The sequence below is a fragment of the Barbus barbus genome (assembly GCF_936440315.1).
Source record: "Barbus barbus genome assembly, chromosome: 14".
In the NCBI taxonomy this organism is placed as follows: domain Eukaryota; kingdom Metazoa; phylum Chordata; class Actinopteri; order Cypriniformes; family Cyprinidae; genus Barbus; species Barbus barbus.
Genome location: NC_136742.1, coordinates 9,008,117 through 9,026,902, shown reverse-complemented (window position 1 = coordinate 9,026,902; position 18,786 = coordinate 9,008,117). Strand labels below are relative to the sequence as shown.

General features: G+C 36.8%; 1 protein-coding gene and 1 pseudogene across 2 annotated transcripts; one reads left to right on the top strand and one right to left on the bottom strand.

Annotated features, from left to right (window-relative positions):
• Nucleotides 1-1,134: 1,134 nt before the first annotated feature.
• LOC306879949 lies at nucleotides 1,135-9,703 on the bottom strand (annotated as a pseudogene). Its single transcript has 10 exons — nucleotides 9,665-9,703; nucleotides 9,180-9,190; nucleotides 8,831-8,920; nucleotides 8,651-8,734; nucleotides 7,085-7,177; nucleotides 6,755-6,975; nucleotides 4,536-4,729; nucleotides 4,091-4,173; nucleotides 2,043-3,049; nucleotides 1,135-1,153 (listed from the first exon to the last, which is right to left on the bottom strand). The product of its transcript is annotated as an uncharacterized misc_RNA (transcript).
• A 1,361-nt stretch (nucleotides 9,704-11,064) lies between these two features.
• Nucleotides 11,065-14,606, top strand: LOC306879761 (glutaredoxin-related protein 5, mitochondrial). Its single transcript, XM_079432941.1, has 2 exons — nucleotides 11,065-12,307; nucleotides 14,124-14,606. The coding sequence occupies exons 1-2, from the start codon at nucleotides 12,010-12,012 to the stop codon at nucleotides 14,294-14,296; spliced, it is 471 nt and encodes a 156-aa protein (XP_079289067.1). The 5' UTR covers nucleotides 11,065-12,009; the 3' UTR covers nucleotides 14,297-14,606.
• Nucleotides 14,607-18,786: the final 4,180 nt, after the last annotated feature.

The window sequence follows — 18,786 nt, the reverse complement described above, 5'->3', positions numbered from 1 at the left end:
GAGTATGCGTGGCAGTCAGTAACTGCACCGGTGTGGATGTTTACTGTACTTCGCAATCATATATTCTAGCCTACGTCTTGGAATATATGACCTGAATAAGAATTTCCACCGTATATTGTCATCTGAACTGAAATTAACAGTTGGATGTGCCAGAACTTCCTTCAGTTAAACAAGGAGAAAACTGAAGTCATTGCATTTGGAAACAAAGATGAAGTTCTCAAGGTGAATGCATACCTTGACTCTAGGGGTCAAACAACTAAAAATCAAGTCAGAAATCTTGGGGTGATTCTGGAGACAGACCTTAGTTTCAGTAGTCATGTCAAAGCAGTAACTAAATCAGCATACTATCATCTCAAAAATATTGCAAGAATTAGATGTTTTGTTTCCAGTCAAGACTTGGAGAAACTTGTTCATGCCTTTATCACCAGCAGGGTGGATTACTGTAATGGTCTCTCACCGGCCTTCCCAAGAAGACCATTAGACAACTGCAGCTCATCCAGAACGCTGCTGCCAGGATTCTGACTAGAACCAGAAAATCTGAGCATATCACACCAGTCCTCAGGTCCTTACACTGGCTTCCAGTTACATTTAGGATTGATTTTAAAGTACTTTTACTTGTTTATAAGTCACTCAATGGCCCAGGACCTAAATATATTGCTGATATGCTCACTGAATATAAACCGAACAGACCACTCAGATCATTAGGATCGAGTCAGTTAGAAATACCAAGGGTTCACACAAAACAAGGGGAGTCTGCTTTTAGCTATTATGCGGCCCGCAGTTGGAACCAGCTTCCAGAAGAGATCAGATGTGCTATAACATTAGCCACATTTAAATCCAGACTCAAAACTCATCTGTTTAACTGTGCATTTGTTGAATGAGCACTGTGCTATATGTCCGAACTGACTGCAATGAATTTTATGCATAATCAATCATTTTCTTTAAATTTATTTTAAATCAATTTCTATATCATTTTAAAATTCCTTGTTTTTATTATTTTTATTTCCATGTTTTTATTGATTTTTAATGTCTATTTCACTTTCTTTTATGTAAAGCACTTTGAATTACCACGGTGTATGAAATGTGCTATATAAATAAACTTAACTTGCCTTGAACAAGAAAGTAACAAGTCTGTCACGTTTGTTCTGACCAACTGCGGAAAAAAAGGCACTACAATAAATTGTGCTACCAATGGGGATTTAATCTAAAGATCGGTTAGCTTATATCACATCAAGCAGTGAGAATTAATATTATTGTTATACTTAATTCTCAAATTATTAATGTTAACAACATCAGCATTGCGTGTCTATGAATGTATTAGCGTGTAGATTTCAATTTCTGTACAGTCTAATTTTTAATTGTCATACCATTCGAAATTAATATTAAGAAATTATTTTAACCCAAAAAGCAAATTATGATCCCTTCAAACTGGTTGTCTTTAAAATACAAATCTTGAGAAATCCCATCTGTAATCGGAAGCAGATTTAAAACCGGAATATAATTTCATAAACACATAATACTTTCTGTATTTCAATCCGCCATCAAAATGATACATTTAATTATTCTAGCTGCTGTGAGAAAAGGCTTAACGATCCACAAGCTGCAGGATCCTCACATAGCCTACTAGCCGTTAAAACTTCTTTATGTTTACAGGCGTGACGTAATGACGTGACAGCATGCTCAAATTTCCCACGAAAACCAACCCGTACAACTCAAATCAAAACATTATTATAATCTAACCATTGTGAATCAGGCTAAAGTAAGGCATTAGTTTTGAACACTGGCTGGTTATGTTCTTGCTCAAATATTGATTTTGGATAATTTTTAACCAAAAAAAGTTACAGACCGCATTTAATGTTGTTGCTGTTTTACTGCCACTAGTGTTCATTTCAGCTGAAGATTGCAGTGAAATGTATCCATAATGTACAATGTATGTGTGTTTTTGGAGCTTTGCAAAAATGTATTTCCAATGAGCATAGCTTGTTTCAAAACTACTTTCAATTGAACACTGCAACAAAATATATGTGGAATATAATCCAAACCTCTGTGAAACTGCAGGTTCTCCTGTTATTCTATCCAAAACAAATCGATCCAAAACACTGTTTTGCTGATATTGGTCATTAGTTGATAGACCATCCTTCACTGCACCGGGAGAAAGGTCCTCTCTGATTTTATCCTTATCTAGACCATTTTTCACAGGTGCCACAAATGCATCATCAACACCATCACTGTGAGTCAGATTAATTGCATCTGAGTAGATACTCTCCTTCATTTTAAATGAACAGTCCAAGTCCAGTTGTTCATTGATAGATGATATTGTTATATTTTTACCAAGTTGATTCATCAGCAAAGAGTCAGAAGCAGGTGAAGATTTTTCTAAGTCCCGGATGTCTTCACGTTTGTCATCACCTGACCTAAACAATACATCGGTGGGCTTTATCTGCCTCGGTGTCTCATAAAAATCACACAATGAGTTTATTTCACTTCCTTGAGATTCAAATGTACTAGCAAACTCTATTCCCTGTGCATCCATAATTGTATTTAATTTAAGGTCGACATTTGTCTCTAGTCCAGCTTCTTTATTGTCCAGCTCTAATATATAGCTATATGCATCCTCTTCATCTGAATCCAGCATTGGCATAGCATAAACAACCTCTTTTGAAACCTCAGAACAGTTCCCATCATTATCCAGGCTTCCAATACAGCCTTTCTTCCATGCAAAAGAGTCACAACACTGCCCCCCAGTGGAGTCTGACAGGGATTGTCCATTTGACCAGCTGGAGCTCTTCATGGTGAGGAAATGTTCAGACAGAGCAGCAAAGCCCACAGGGTTGTCTGAAGGACAGGCAGGCAGTAACCCTGAGCTGAGCTCTTGATCTCCAGTATGGTAGGTTTGTTCCTCTTGGCTGGTCTCAGAAGAGTTATGAAGTCCTCTCAAAGCTTCAGCAGAGTTAGATGGTAACACACAGTTAACTGAATCATTCCAATGTCTGTCCGATCTTTCAATTAAATTTGGTGTGCCTTGAGAATAATCTGTTGATGCACTGTCCTGTGAATGAGTCAGTGTCATGGGATTAACAATATTTTACTTAGATCATTCATTCATTTATTAGACATGAAAATTTTTAAATATCTTTGTTTTATTGTTGTACATTAGGCTATTTTAGTATTAAAGTCTGTTTCCACCCCACAAATGAATACATATTTGTAACTTCATATCTTACAAAGTGGCTTCATATGGTGACATTAATTTTTCATAAATGTGACATAATATCCACTGCGTGGTTTTATCTCTTTTAATGGAATTTTTTTATTTTAAACTTTACCTCATAATTATTATTATTTATTTCTTTTTACTTAATGCAAAAAAAAAAAAAGTTGAAAGCAAAGTTGCATTATTAGAGATAAAGCCACAATGTGGATATTATGTAACTTTTATGAAAAAAAAGGTCCTTTTAAGCACATTCATGTATTGAAAATGCTTACTTTTCTGTTCGTAGATGCAATGAATTTATGAGGCCAACTCGAACTTGGAGTGAAATCTGTGGGGGCAAACCTGTCGCCCTCTCGCAAAATTAGTTTGCATAGATTCCTATTGAAATGATTTTTTTATTAAGTTTGCCAAACTATAGAAAACATGACAACACCTTTGAATTTTCACAGGCGAAATCCATTTCAATACAAATCCACACATGATTATATCTCCCCCAATTCTATCTCACGACCAATGCGTATATATTTTCGCAAATATGTGCGAACTGCCGTGATATCGGGCTGTCTCCCCATGCAGATTTCACAACAGGTCACACAATTTTGCTGCATTGCCCAAATTAAAGTGGGTAATTTTGCTGCATTGCCCAAATAAATGTTGATTGGTTTAAAGTGACTTCTGTCTGAGTAGTGCATTTTTAAACTATTTACAATAGACCTTTTTGTCCTGTGAAATTTTGTTAAAATTCCACTAATGTGAACACACCTTTGGTTTTATTGACATGTAGTCACAAAAATGCTATCATTACAGATAAAAAAAGCCTTAATGTGCTTTAAACTTCTTCTCAATCATTCAAATAAAAGATAAACATATACTCACCTCATCGTGGCCTGGACAACATTCAAGAAACTGGGCTGCATAAGTGATGACAGACTGCTCATCTGGTGAATGCACTACAAGATCTAGCGTGAAAAAAAATCAAGTCAAATAATCAAACACACCTGCTTGATGTTATAGCTGGGGTACAGTCTGCTTTGAAGATGAATCACACACACACAAAAAAAACAATTCTGCTTATATTTGCTATCAATAAGAGTTACAAAGCTAAAAAGCAACACAGCACTTTGCTATAAATCTCAGGCAATATCACTGGTAGTACAATAGTTGTGCAGTAAAATTCTGGGCCTGCTCATGCGTTTTCATTATGTGTTTATTTGTGAAGTGCAAAAGCAGGTCATAGAGCAATTAAGTACGTTCCCCTAGAAGGCACAAACAATACACAGCTATTCTTCAAAGAAAAGCTAATGGTTTGTTTGTGTGTTACCATCTGGATCCAGCAGTGGAGGAATCCCCAGCCACTCATTCGCTGCTGTGAAGGCTGTTTCCATATTTAGTCGAGGCTCAGAAGACAAAGCTTTCCTCATGTCCACAAACTGAGGACAGAAGAATTTAACCAGAGCCAGAAATGCCAATCCACTCCTCCAGCTTTTACCAAAATTGTGAATTTCTACCCCATATCTGTCACGGAATGCTAAGAGGAGCGCCGTGGAAAGACAGAGTCAGGGTCCAAGTGCAGGGAAGGTGCTCTTTAATTTCAAAAAACAAAAAGCCAACACGGCAAAAAAATTCAACAGAAAAGGTCTGGGATACCAGACGGCAACACAGTGCATGTATCCCAGACCAGAGCAAAACACAAGAAATGCAATCACTGCAACAAATTACAATTAACAAATAATGAACCCAGGCAGAGCGGTGAGAGAGTGGTGCATAAATAGTCTGTGCCAAATGGGGAACAGCTGGGAGTGTGACGTGTTTGCAGGTGTGTGTAATGTGACAGGTGTACGTGGTTACAGGAAATGAGTCCGGGAGGAAGGGAGATGGTGACCTCTGGTCGAAACGGGAAGAACTGCCGAGCCCGGACTCATGACAATATCTATAGGAAAAGATTGAAATGGTGAGGCTGAATGAATTATGTACTTGGTTGGGCCTCCTTTTGCATGAATTACCGCATCAATGTGGCGTGGCATGGAGGCAATCAGCCTGTGGCACTGCTCAAGTGTAATGGAAGCCCAGCTTGCTTTGATAGTGGCCTTCAGGTCATCTGCATTGTTGGGTCTGGTGTCTCTCGTCTTCCTATTGACAATAGAGAATCTATGGGGTTCAGGTCAGGCGAGTTTGCTGGCCAATCAAGCACAGCAACACCATGGTCATTGAACCAGCTTTTGGTACCTTTGGCAGTGTGGGCAGGTGCCAAGTCCTGCTGGAAAATGAAATCAGCATCTCCATAAAGCTTGTCAGCAGAAGGAAGCATGAAGTGCTCTAAAATGTCCTGGTAGATGGCTGCGTTGACTGTGGACTTCAGAAAACACAGTGGACCAACACCAGCAGATGACATGGCAGCCCAAATCATCACTGACTGTGGAAACTTCACACTGGGCTTCAAGCAACATGGATTCTGTGCCTCTCCACTCTTCCTCCAGACTCTGGGACCTTGATTTCCAAATGAAATGCAAAATTTACTTTCATCTGAAAAGAGGACTTTGGACCACTGAGCAACAGTCCAGTTCTTTTTCTCCACAGCCCAGGTAAGACGCTTCTGACGTTGTCTCTGGTTCAGAAGTGGCTTGGTAGCCCTTTTCCTGGAGACGTCTGAGTGTGGTGGTTTCACAGAACAAGAGATACCCGGAATTTATACTGTAGGGATGGTCAATAATTGAAACTCAAATTTAAATATTCTAATATTTTGAGATACTGATGTTTGACTTTCATGAGTTGTAAGCTCTAATCATCAAAATTAAAACAAAAAAACTTTTGAAATGTTTTACTTTACATGTAATGAATCTAAAATATATGAAAATTTCACTTTTTGAAATAAGTTACAAGAAAAACTTTTTCACGATATTCAAATTTTTTTTGCATTAAATGAAATCAAAAATTCAAAAACTATATTTTACTAAATTATAGTAAAAGTGGTCCATGCAAAGTCTTCTGATAGCTTTGTGTAGCTAGTTGCAGACCAAAATTGAAGATATATTTACTGAAGATCTCAACATCCAGCCAAGATAAAAAAAAAAAAATAGTTTGAGCTGGTTCGCAAAACCACTCTGAATGATTTGTTCATGTTGATTTGGTTCTTGATTTCAATTTATTCATGACCATAAGTTATAGTTTGCTGGAGAAGGATATTATAAGTGAAAATGGAAAGCTATTGCATGGTTATTGAAAAATATAATGAAAAAGAGTCACATCGACCACTTTTATGATGCTTTTTTTTTTTTTTTTTTTAGCTTGAAAGTTTCAGTCTCCATTGAAATTTTGTGGAAAGGAACGATCAGGACATTCATCAAACTGTCTCCTTTTGTGTTCCATAGGCACACACACACAAAAAAATTAAGTTACAGCAAGTTTATTAGGGTGAGTATATGATGTCAAATATTAATTTTGACTGAAGAAAAAAAAAAGATATTTCAAATGAAAAATGTGTTTTGCATTAAGAAACACATTTCAAGACTGTATTGTGTCTCAGTAAATGAATTCACTTACTTTGCAGTACAGTTCTGCACCCAGCTAAGAAGAGTCTTTATAGCTGTACTGCGGTACTTGAGATTTTGAGATGACCTTTTGACTTTTGAGGGTAGAGTGCCAAAACTGTCATCTCCAGGTGATGCTGGAGAACTACGACCTGAAGAATCACTGCCACAAGGTAATGACAGCAGACTGAAGGTAGATGGGAACTTCTCCAGGCTTCCTGTGACCTGTTTAATCTTAGAATGGGAAAATGATTTAGCTAACAATAACTCACAAGATCAAACACTCACTCACAAGAACAATGGATCCCTTTCATCACCATTATGCAATGATAGTGTGCTTTACCTGATAGTACACTATGATGTTCCAGATTAGCCTGAGAACAACTGAAGGATTACCATCAGCAATATCTTTAGCGTCAATGTTTATAAGGCTGACCTGTGAAATAATTAATGTAAATGGTTACATTCGAACACAAAGATACGGAGCCCTTCACATAACATCAGTAAACATAGACACTGACCATGTTTTACTAATTAAATCCCTTATTTTAGTTAAATCATTGTTATGTTGTATTAATTTGTTTCCTGGTTTTAATGCAATTTACCTAAAAAGAGGGAGATAATTTATAAGTCGTGGGGTGGGAAGAATTTTTCTTTATTTGTTAACTTATGGACAAACAAACAAACAATAAATAAATACATACATACATACAGTGTACACCCCTCACATTTTTGTAAATATTTTATTATATCTTTTCATGTGACAACACTGAAGAAATGACACTTTGCTACAATGTAAAGTAGTGAGTGTACAGCTTGTATAACAGTTTAAATTTACTGTCCCCTCAAAATAACTCAACACACAGCCATTAATGTCTAAACCGCTGGCCACAAAAGTGAGTACACCCCTAAGTGAAAATGTCCAAATTGGGCCTAATTAGCCATTTTCTCTCCCTGGTGTCATGTGACTCGTTAGTGTTACAAGGTCTCAGGAATGGGGAGCAGGTGTGTTAAATTTGGTGTTAAACAATTTGCTGAAGACAAGCAGACTAAGGATATGGATTACTGGAACCATGTCCTGTGGTCTGATGAGACCAAGATAAACTTATTTGGTTCAGATGGTGTCAAGCCTGTGTGGCGGCAACCAGGTGAGGAGTACAAAGACAAGTGTGTATTGTCTACAGTCAAGCATGGTGGTGGGAGTGTCATGGTCTGGGGCTGCATGAGTGCTGCCGGCACTGGGGAGCTACAGTTCATTGAGGGAACCATGAATGCCAACATGTACTGTGACATACTGAAGCAGAGACTGGGCCGCAGGGCAATATTTCAACATGATAACGACCCCAAACACACCTCCAAGATGACCACTGCCTTGCTAAAGAAGCTGAGGGTAAAGGTGATGGACTGGTCAAGCATGTCTCCAGACCTAAACCCTATTGAGCATCTGTGGGGCATCCTCAAATGGAAGGTGGAGGAGCGCAAGGTCTCTAACATCCACGAGCTCTGTGATGGAGTCATGGAGTGACTCCAGTGGCAAACTGTGAAGCTCTGGTGAACTTCATGCCCAAGAGGGTTAAGGCAGTGCTGGAAAATAATGGTGGCCACAAAAAAAAATTACACTTTGGGCCCAATTTGGACATTTTCACTTAGGGGTGTACTCACTTTTGTGGCCAGCGGTTTAGACATTAATGGCTGTGTATTGAGTTATTTTGAGGGGACAGAAAATTTACACGTATACAAGCTGTAAACTCACTACTTTACATTGTAGCAAAGTGTAATTTCTTCAGTGTTGTTACATGAAAACAATAAAATATTTACAAAAATGTGAGGGGTGTACTCACTTCTGTGAGATACTGTACATAAATAAATAGCACATGAAAAAAAAAAAAAAAAAAACATCAGGACTTACATTTATGTCCTCGAGGAAAATCAAGACCTTAGAAATATTGTTTAGTCTGAAGAGGCGATGTGGAAATGGCCTGAATTTATCAAGCTGAATAACATGAAAAACATTTCTAGAAAAGCCACAGCTATGATATATTTATAGTGATCAAACTTTATCTTTTCAGTATAATATGTGATGACAAACCATATTACAGCCTGACAGTTCCTCTAGAAGAGCCATGAGAATCTTTCCATCCTGAATATGAATAAGTTATGAACCTGAATGTGGGTCACGCTGCAACACAGAGAAAAACAACAACGTGGTACTTTTTCAATACTTTTGTTGTAGTAATAGGCCTATGAGGTAAATGTCATGTCAATAAAAACTAATTTATTAAATAAATAAAGTAACATTTTGAGAATCATATTGGCTTCGTCTTGAGCTGTCGTATAAAAGTTGAAAACATTGATTGGCTTTGCAGTAGAAAGAAGACAATTCTCACTCTCTTCAAATGAATGTTTATCCACTTGGTAAATGTTCTCTCTTGCATTGCCTGCTTCTCATCTGTAGAAAAAGAAAACAAAATAAAACTTTATCACAAAAGTATAAGAGCATACACAACAACAGAGGTTTGGAGTCCAAGTTTGAAGTTGCTGTCATTTCAGAACATTTTAACAGGTTTAGCACAGCTGAGAACAAGTATAAGGTTCACTTTCATTTTAAGAGATGCACGGAGTAAAATAAATGAGGAAGTTTGTCTTAATGTTTACCTTGCTTTTTTTTCATTTTTAATTTACAAATGTTGTTTTTTATGCTTACTTTTACATTTCCATTGCATTTTGTTTGTATAATAATGTATAGATAGATATAAATTTGAACTGTGCCAAGACTGCAAATAATTCATTTCCCGATATAATGTAGCAAACTTGCATTTTTAAACATGCTGAATATCAAAAATATCCATCCAAAATTGTCAGTGTATAAAAATACATTATAGGAACTGTAAATTATGCATATACACCATATGGATTCTCCTACCTTGGGTTTTTTGTGCGCACTTCTTGTCTTTACCAACATGTTAATCTCTCATACTCAGTGTTGAGGACATCCTGAGCAGGACCAAGAAAATTTCTAAAAGTCACTTATATTCATGCATAGCTACAGAGGGAGATTTGAGGAAGTCATTGGTTTGAGAAGTGTTTTTGAGCGTCAGCTCCTGTCAGCACACGCTCCATACACCTGCATTAACCTGAGACAGCTCCTCCAAACCCTTCACTGCCTCAAGCTAATATATAGTATCCATCCGTAAGACATAGCTTAGCTTTTATGTGTTGACATTTTATCCATTCACTTTTAACAAATACAACAAGTGAATACCTGAATGATGGTTTGTTCATAACATAACTATGACTGTTCAAGTTTCTTTTTTGCAAAAGCAAATCTTAATCCTCATTGTCAAAAGGATAGTTTTAACTCTGCAATGGTCTACTGCTGGTGTTTTCTGTTGCATTATATACAGTGAGCCAATGTATCAATACATTTAAAAATGTTTAGATAGAGGCATTTGTTTGGTTTTACATTATTAGGTTTCCTGCAGGTTTGATGAAGTAAATTAAAGAGTTTTTAAAAGACCTTTTCGAGACTTAATACGTTAAATGTTCTCAGAATTGTTGCATTAGACACACTTTTCCTTTACTTTTTAACCTATTAAAAAAAAAAAAAAAAAAAACTACAATATGGAAACTTTTATGTACGCTACCTTATGATCACAAAACATAAAAATTAATGTTCTTGGGATATTGGGTTGTTTTAAAGCACAAATATCTAAAAATTCTTAAATCAAGATATGTTGATTTTAAGTTTATATACACTGGAAAACAAGACAATAACACTCAGGAAGATAATTGTTTACAGTGTATGCCATATTTAAAACCCTGGTTTTATGAATTTAAAACGTTCTGCTCCAATTTAAGAACCATTTTGTGGCCTTAATTTGGGATATGAAGACTTTTTATGAGTCACAGAAACCCTAATAAACACTAGAAATAGTTTAAATATTAAGCTAAGACAGGACACTTTCTGAATGCCAAATGTTAGCTGAGGTAGTCAAAGTGATGAACAACACCTGTGTGAACCGACTACATAAGCCACCCTCAAGCAGTTGGTTCCCAGTAAAAAAAAGTGGTTAATAAAAGTATTTAGTTTTAAATCACTCCTATCTGTTTGAGCTTGTTGTAGGCCCTGCTGCACAGATTGCACAACGAGGCTTATCCTTCCTAACAAACCACAATGAAGATGACAATTACGGTTTTACTGAAGCAACAAACTATTTTGCTTGCTAATTAAATGTGCATTGGCTAAATTTAGATACCTCAGAAATGTCTGAATGATTAATTTACAGTTGCCGCAAAAGTGACGCAAATCTACAAAAAGCCTCTCAAACATTTATTAGGGGGGGAAATGGGGTAGAGAAAAAGCAATTATAAAGTTAAACACATTATTGAGCTCATGTGAGCAACGGATTAAGGCTTCCAATTGAATGACAAACCTACAGATAGAAAAACAAAACACAAATGTTAGTCAGAATTGAGTAATAGAGGGTCAGTTCAATTCAATTTACAACACAACGTTAAATTGTGGCAATGCAAAGTGTCTGAAAGTGAAAGTGTCTCTCCGTCCAAACACGAACTACAGCAACCTTCTGGTAAATGGAGCTTCGTCAATGAATCATTCATGATCAGAACACTGATTCGGTCGAACCGTTTCATTAAAGCGGTCTAAACGATTCATTTACGATTTCTATAAAATCCTTATTTTATTGATTTTAACGTGACTGTATTTTTTTATGAGCTGAATCGATGAAACATACTAAACTGAAATTATATTAAATGATGGCATGGTGTAATTAGGAGATTTGACGTTGAGGAATCACTGAGTCGTTTATTTGAACCGGATCTTTAAAATGAAATGTTTGAAAGAACCGATTCGCGGAAATAAGTACGTGCCGGAAGAGAAAGAGATGTAAACCGGATGTAAACGCCTCCACTAATTACGTCTTACAACAAAAAGAAACAGACGTTTTTTAAATTACAGTGGCGGTAAATGTAACAGTAGATACATTTAATAAAATACTTTACGCTGCTAAAATAAAAGCTGTCAGAGCTCAGGATGAAAAGCAAATTGTGTAACATTCATGACTGACGCAGTATTCGACCAATCAGAGAGGAGAAGACAAATCCGAGACCCAATAGCGTTCATCCTTTGAGTGTTTATATTCGAGGGGGCGGAGCTCGCGTCCAGTGAGTTACTTCGGCGTTTCTTAGGTGAAGTGTCAAACATATTTAAGTCTCTTTAAATCTTTAGCAAACCCTCAGACTTGAACGATGAACAGCATTATTAGATCCACAGCTCGGTGTCTTCGAGCGGGCGCGTGGCAGTACAGAACAGCGCAGAATAATGGAGAGCTGCTGTCTGGTTGGGCCCGCCTCATGTGCTCCTCCTCAGCGGTCCAGAAGACTCTGGAGGAGATGTTGAAGAAGGACAAAGTGGTGGTCTTCATGAAAGGCACCCCCGCACAGCCCATGTGCGGCTTCAGCAACGCCGTCGTCCAGATCCTGAGAATGCACGGGGTCGACAGCTATGCTGCTTATAATGTGCTCGACGATCAGGATCTCAGACAAGGTCAGAAGGTGATAGTGGTGTGAAGAGCTTTTGGAGTTTAAACCTAACTCGAGTTTGATATCTTCAGGGTTTGGTGATTTTTAATTTCACATTTACAGTATTTTTTCATTTTTTAAATATTTTCAAATGTCAGTATTCAACATTTCATGTTTAAAATATCAAAACATTGTTTATGCATTTGTAACTACAGGTTAAAGCATTCCATGTGTAAATGCATCTAAATGCCACTTCATATGCATCTTCTGTAAAGATTAATTTTATTGATGCTGATTTCATTTTAGTAACAGCCTAAATGTATTCTTATAATTGAGTGATTAAATGTAAGAATTTGACTCAAAAGATGATGCGCACTTTTAGAAAAAAAAAGGGTTTTTAAAATGCCCATAACAGGTAAAATCAATTTAAACTTATTGGAAAATATAAATTTCTATCACTGCTGTGAACTGACCACACAGAATATGAAGAATATCAAAAACTTCAGGAGCCAGCTGTTCACAACAGTCCTTAAGATACCAGCACAATAACACGCTCAGCAAAATATCGTCTAATTATCTTTATCGATAAAATCCCAGAAAATGTTGAGATTATTTTGTTAGTATTGCACACCCCTAGTACTGACACAAAATGATTTGCAACGGTTGCTTTGTCACTTCCAGTGTAGACAGCCTCGGGCTGTTGGTTTATTTCTGTTGTAACCGCGAGTAACTTTGCAACTAAATGTCGACTAGCAGTCATTGGAGCATTAGAGGACTGTCTGCTTAATATCTTCTAACACTTTATTGTGATGGGTCCACAACATACTGATTATGAGAAACTTTGCAAGTATATGTCAACTTATTCTACTAACCCTAAACCTAACCTAACAGTCTACTCTGAGAGTTAGTACACATGTAGTTACAAAGTTACTTACAGTTAGTAGAATGTCTAAAGTGGCCTATCAAAATAAAGTGTAACCAAAACTTCTTGTAACAATGAGAAACGATCTTATAATAATAATAATAATGAAAAAGTTATGATTTAAAAATGTTCTCATTATTATGAGATGAGTCATTATTTTAAGAAAGTTTCACATTTGGTTTCTGATATTTTAAGTTTCTGCTTTACAGAATTCATACTCAACTGTGACTAAAAATGGACTTCTGGAGTTTTTATACATGCTATGAAAGTCCATTTGGGTCTGAAACCTATTATTTGTGGTCTGTACAGCACAAGTAGGTTAACGGCAGCAGCGGTCCTGTTGGCTCTGATTGCCTTTATCAGTCCTGTGCAGCAGGAAGAGAGGGCTGTTAACCGTACATGACTGAGGTTAGTTCCCAAACAGTAAAGCGTAGACTCTGAGGTGCTTAAGTGGAACTTAAAAGAGAAGTGAATAGTTATGTTACATAAAATGAATTCCAGAGATTTAGTTCACTCAAAAATGAAAATTCTGTCCTCATGTTGTTCATCTCCTCCGCATCACCCTTATAGCGCCACTTTTGAAGAGTATCACGTACGTATGCAACGCATGTACGTGGATACGTTGTTTACGTTCAGATCAAAGCGTGAATCTGTGTACATGCGTTGTTTACGCATGCGATACTCTCCAAAAAGTATTCTCGTAGCTTCATAAAATTACAGTTGAACCACTGATGATACATGGATTATTTAAAAAATGTCCTTGCTACGTTTCTGAGTCTTGATCATGTTAGGATCCTTGCTGTCTATGGAGGGTCAGAGAGCTCTCGGAATGCATCAAAAATATCTTAATTTGTGTCTCGAAGATGAACGACATTTGAAATTGTTAAATACTGACATGTGACTTTGTTTCCCCTGAAAGGAATAAAGACTTTCTCCAACTGGCCGACGATTCCACAGGTGTTCTTCAACGGTGAGTTTGTTGGCGGCTGCGATATTCTTCTTCAGATGCATCAGAGTGGAGATCTGGTAGAGGAACTTCAGAAGCTGGGAATCAGATCGGCTCTCCTGGATCAAGAAAAAGAGTCCAAGTAGGAGTCCAGTCAGCAAAGACGAGTCTTTGGGATGATCACCCATTGTAAACCTCCCAAAGCTTGACTTGTGAAGAGTGACTTGACATGCTGAAGTCCAAACTGTCCTCAGATGACTGAAGGAAGTGGTCAAACCTCCTAAATTCTGAAAAAATCACCTGTAAAACACTTGACTTAGATTTACCGTATTACTCCTGATGAATGCAGTTCTATTGCAGTATGCTTGTCTTTATTTCAGATACTCTAATGTTAGACCACTGCATATTTAAAATGTTGTATTTTCAAATATATAATTAAATGTATTTTAGATTGTATTTTTTTTTTTGTCAATACAATAATTTAAAACACCCATTGTTTGAAGCTAAAGCTGCTGGGTGTGTCACAAGAGCAAGAATTCTGCGTCTCTGATGTCATTACAAAGAACATGCTCGTTTATTCGTTAGAGATTTCCCTCTTCCTCATTCTTTTGTGTGTCTGTCATGTTATTTCTTGTCTAAGATATGTTTAGAAGTTGTCCTACCAGAGAGAGAGGGTGATACTCGACACCTTTGCGTCAGGGACTCATGTAAGATTAGATATTCCCTGCAGTTATTAAAAAGTAGTGTCACTGACAAATTTTTGAATTTGATAATCATAAAGGGCATTAACTTATAGATAGTGATACGATATTTAAGTATATTCTGTGTTTGGAGTGTAGTTTTACACGTGTCCACTAGAGTACGCTATAGTATTTTAAAAGTACTTTGTCTAATATTTACTGTGTATTGCCCTCATAGCTTCAAGATTACTGGCGTTATTTACAGGTGGTATTGACATATTCTGACGTGTTCGTTAATTATAGAAATGCAAAACTGAACAGATTCAGATCATGACTGATAGGAAACTTGGATTTTTGTTTTAAGAAAATTACTCCATTTTATTATTTTAATTATTATATTTTTAAATATGAAGTTTTTGTGGACTTGCATCACACAGCAACTAACTTTGCTTGTCATAAAAAGGTAGAAATATGTAAATCAGTGTTTTTTTTTTTTTTTTTTTATTAGGCGTCTAGGCTTAGACACCAAGTCTGCTGGGAACTTTCTAAAGTCATGGATTATTTATTTGTTTATTTTATTCTTCCTATATGACACCAAACTATTTACATTTATAATTTCAATATTTTATTTCTTACACAAGTCACTGTATATGAATTGTTTTTACGTCTCCATTTATTTTTTTATGAATCTTTGGTAACACTTTATTTTAGGGTCTCTTAACTGTTGCTTATTAGCATGCATATTACTAGAATATATCAGCCATTTGTTAGTAGTACTTAAGCACATATTAATGCCTTATTCTACATCTCTAATCCTACCCAACTACTAAAATTAACAGCTACCTTACTATTAATAAGCAGCAAATTGGGAATTTATTGTTTATTGAATATATTTATTAGTTAATTGTGAATAATGTTCCCTATTCTAAAGTGTTACCAACGATTTAATACATTGAGATGTGGAAAGGTATTAGGATTTTTTTTTATTATTATTGTTTATTTTTTTTAATGCCTGATTTGCCAGCTGCTACAATTTGCCTGCATGGTTTCCATGTTCACTGTCCTCTCAAAAGCCTTCATATCTCAGCACTCCTGCGCATCACTCTAAGCTGGTTGCTAGGCAACACCAGCTTTTCTAATACAGGAGGCAGAGGAAGCAGGGAATGCCACTCTCCTCCATGTGGATTTGGTTTGCCAACAGAATCAGGTCATTGGTGCCAGTGCCTGAAGAGTGCCTGACACCTCTGCTCTGAACGAACATGTAGACAGCTGAGACTCGAGCAGGACGTACTAGAGCAGCTGTCAGAGCTACATCTTCAAGAACACCCAGGACTGGAAATCTAAAAGTGTCAGTTAACTACGAGTTTCCATTGCGTTAATAAAAACACTGGTGCCAGAACCTCTGAGACTTTGTGGCACACAGTAGACTGTGCTCATCTGGTTTTTGAAAGATGATTTTATGGAAGGAATTAAAAACTGGAAAGAAATGGTGTAAGCACCTAAATTAAAGCCGTAGTCAAAACATACCGTGTCAAGATAGATTTAAATAATCCATCAGATGGGCTGAGAAGAAGGACCAAACCTTGGAGTCCTGGAACATGGTAAGATGGAACTTTCCACAATCTTTCCCAGATAAGACTATTTAAGGCAAGGAACTTTTCCAGATGCTGTGTCAGGTAAGCACCCTGCATGAACATGATCATAGAAAGTTAAAGTAGTTGAGATCAAATGGAATGAAACAGCCACTGGGGGTCACCATTCTACCTCGCATTAAGGTGTTATGTAGAATCAATCAAGCCTTGTAAACGAGACACTCTGAAGTACTGTATGCACCTAATTGTCCAAGAAAAAAAAGGTCTTGCTGAACTTTCTGAAGAATCTTTAGCTGGCATTCTTAACCCTCTATTGCATGAAATATTACTTAGACATGGTAAAAAATGTTTTGCATGTTTTTATTACTTAAAATGAGCTAAATAACAGATATATAAAAAAAAAATAAAAAAAAAGTTTAAAGGGGGGTCGTTGGTAAATTGTTGCCATATGGCAACAATATGCAATTGTGGAAAGTACCATAAAATCACTTTTTTTTTCAAAAAACTCATTTTATTTCAACAAATCCATCTCATACTTAGTGAAATGTTTAAACAAACATTTATACAGTAAAACATTATATAATTTCAACAGTTATCTGAAATATCTGGTAATAATAACCAGGAACCTGGAACTTGTCTCACTGAAATGCACTATTCATTCGTTTCATTTCATTCAGTCATTTTTTGCTGTTTCATTTCATTTCATTCTCTTCATGCCTTGTGAAAGTCAACAAAGCAGTTCCTCTCTGCAGTGAAGCAGAGGAAAACTGCACACTTGGAGCACTTGCTTCTCACAATGCCCTTGCATCCTGGCATTTTGCATCTGCCCTTCTCAGATGCATGCAAGGGCCAGTGGTCTGTGTGGTCTCTGCGGACAGGATCTGGCGGGACAAAGCTTTGGGGCCCTCTTTTATTTTTCCTCACCACAACAGCTTGTGAAGGTCTCCCCTTCCTCTTGTTGCTCACCTTGCTCTCCATGCACAAGCATGAGGCCACTTGGATTTTGAAGTCCAACAGTGGAAGATGGGCAATCTCTGGCATATGGGACTGGCAGTCTCTTCTGTAAAGCAGCCACGCATTTACCAGGGTCATGTCAAGCATGTGGAATACAATGCGGTGGTACCATTTCTTGGACCGGATCTTGATGCGATAAATGCACAAATTAGCATTTTAGATAACAACAATTGACAACTCCTACACACATTCAAACAACCATGCACATGCTCCTGAGGATGAACTATCTAGTACTTCTACCTGCTTCCTCTGGCTCTGTGTCTGACTCTGATTCTGAGCTACCCCTGCTCTCATCCAGGTTTACATCAACCTCGTTGTCTTCATCACTGTCCACCAGCTCATCCTCACTCTGCTCTAGCGGAACAGCTATTTCTGCCCTATTCTCTTTCCCTCTCCCATAGAAGTAGCTTGGATGCATCTTTTATGGAGAAAATGGGATAATATGTTACAGATAACCTACAAAATGGCTTAAATCACAAAATATAAAAGTTATAATGTTTTTACCTTTAAAATATAAGCAAAAGTTGTAAACATAGTCTCAGAGTAGTTTCATGCTATGTAAGTCAATGGGACTCCATTAGGTTGAATGCACCAGGGCGTTTCCATATTTGCATATAGTTGCCATATGGCAACAAATGTATTTTAGCATATTACAAAAAATATATTAAATCAAAACTGAATTTAATGTTAAAAAAATAAAGTTTACTTACCCCAGATAGTGATTTCAATTTTTTATTTGATGAAATTTGTCCAAACTTCTGAATAAAAGGCAATTTTCGGGGGCCTCAAACAGTGATGTTTGCATGTCAATGTCCATGAGCAAAAAGGACTGGCAAACAGGATATCCTGGTCATGTGACCTCATAAATTGTATTTCCTTCTAAGTAAAAGCCCCCTTTTCACAACTAACTGTAAAAACATAGATTTTTATATCACAGCTTTTTAGAAAATTAAGATAAAGTAATTGTTGCCATATGGCAACGCTATGCAATAGAGGGTTAAAAATAAAGGTTCCAAAATGGAATTTTGGCAGCAATGCTATAGAAGAACCATTCTTAGTGTGAAGAACCTTTAACAATCTAAAGAACATTTTTCCACTTTAAAGAACATTTTGTGCAGTTGGAAATTACCATGGATGTTCAAGGTTCTTCATGGAACCAGAGCTGCAATAGCTTTTATTTTTGAGAGTGTAGGAACCCTCTTCAGGGATTTTCAAATTACTGTACTCAAAAAAAACTTCAAATATATTTCAAGTACTTGGAGAAAAAAAAAAAAACATTTCTCTTATTATGGGGTTGTTGGAGGAACATTTGACCTTTGATTTTTTTCTTGAAGAAACATTTTCAGAATT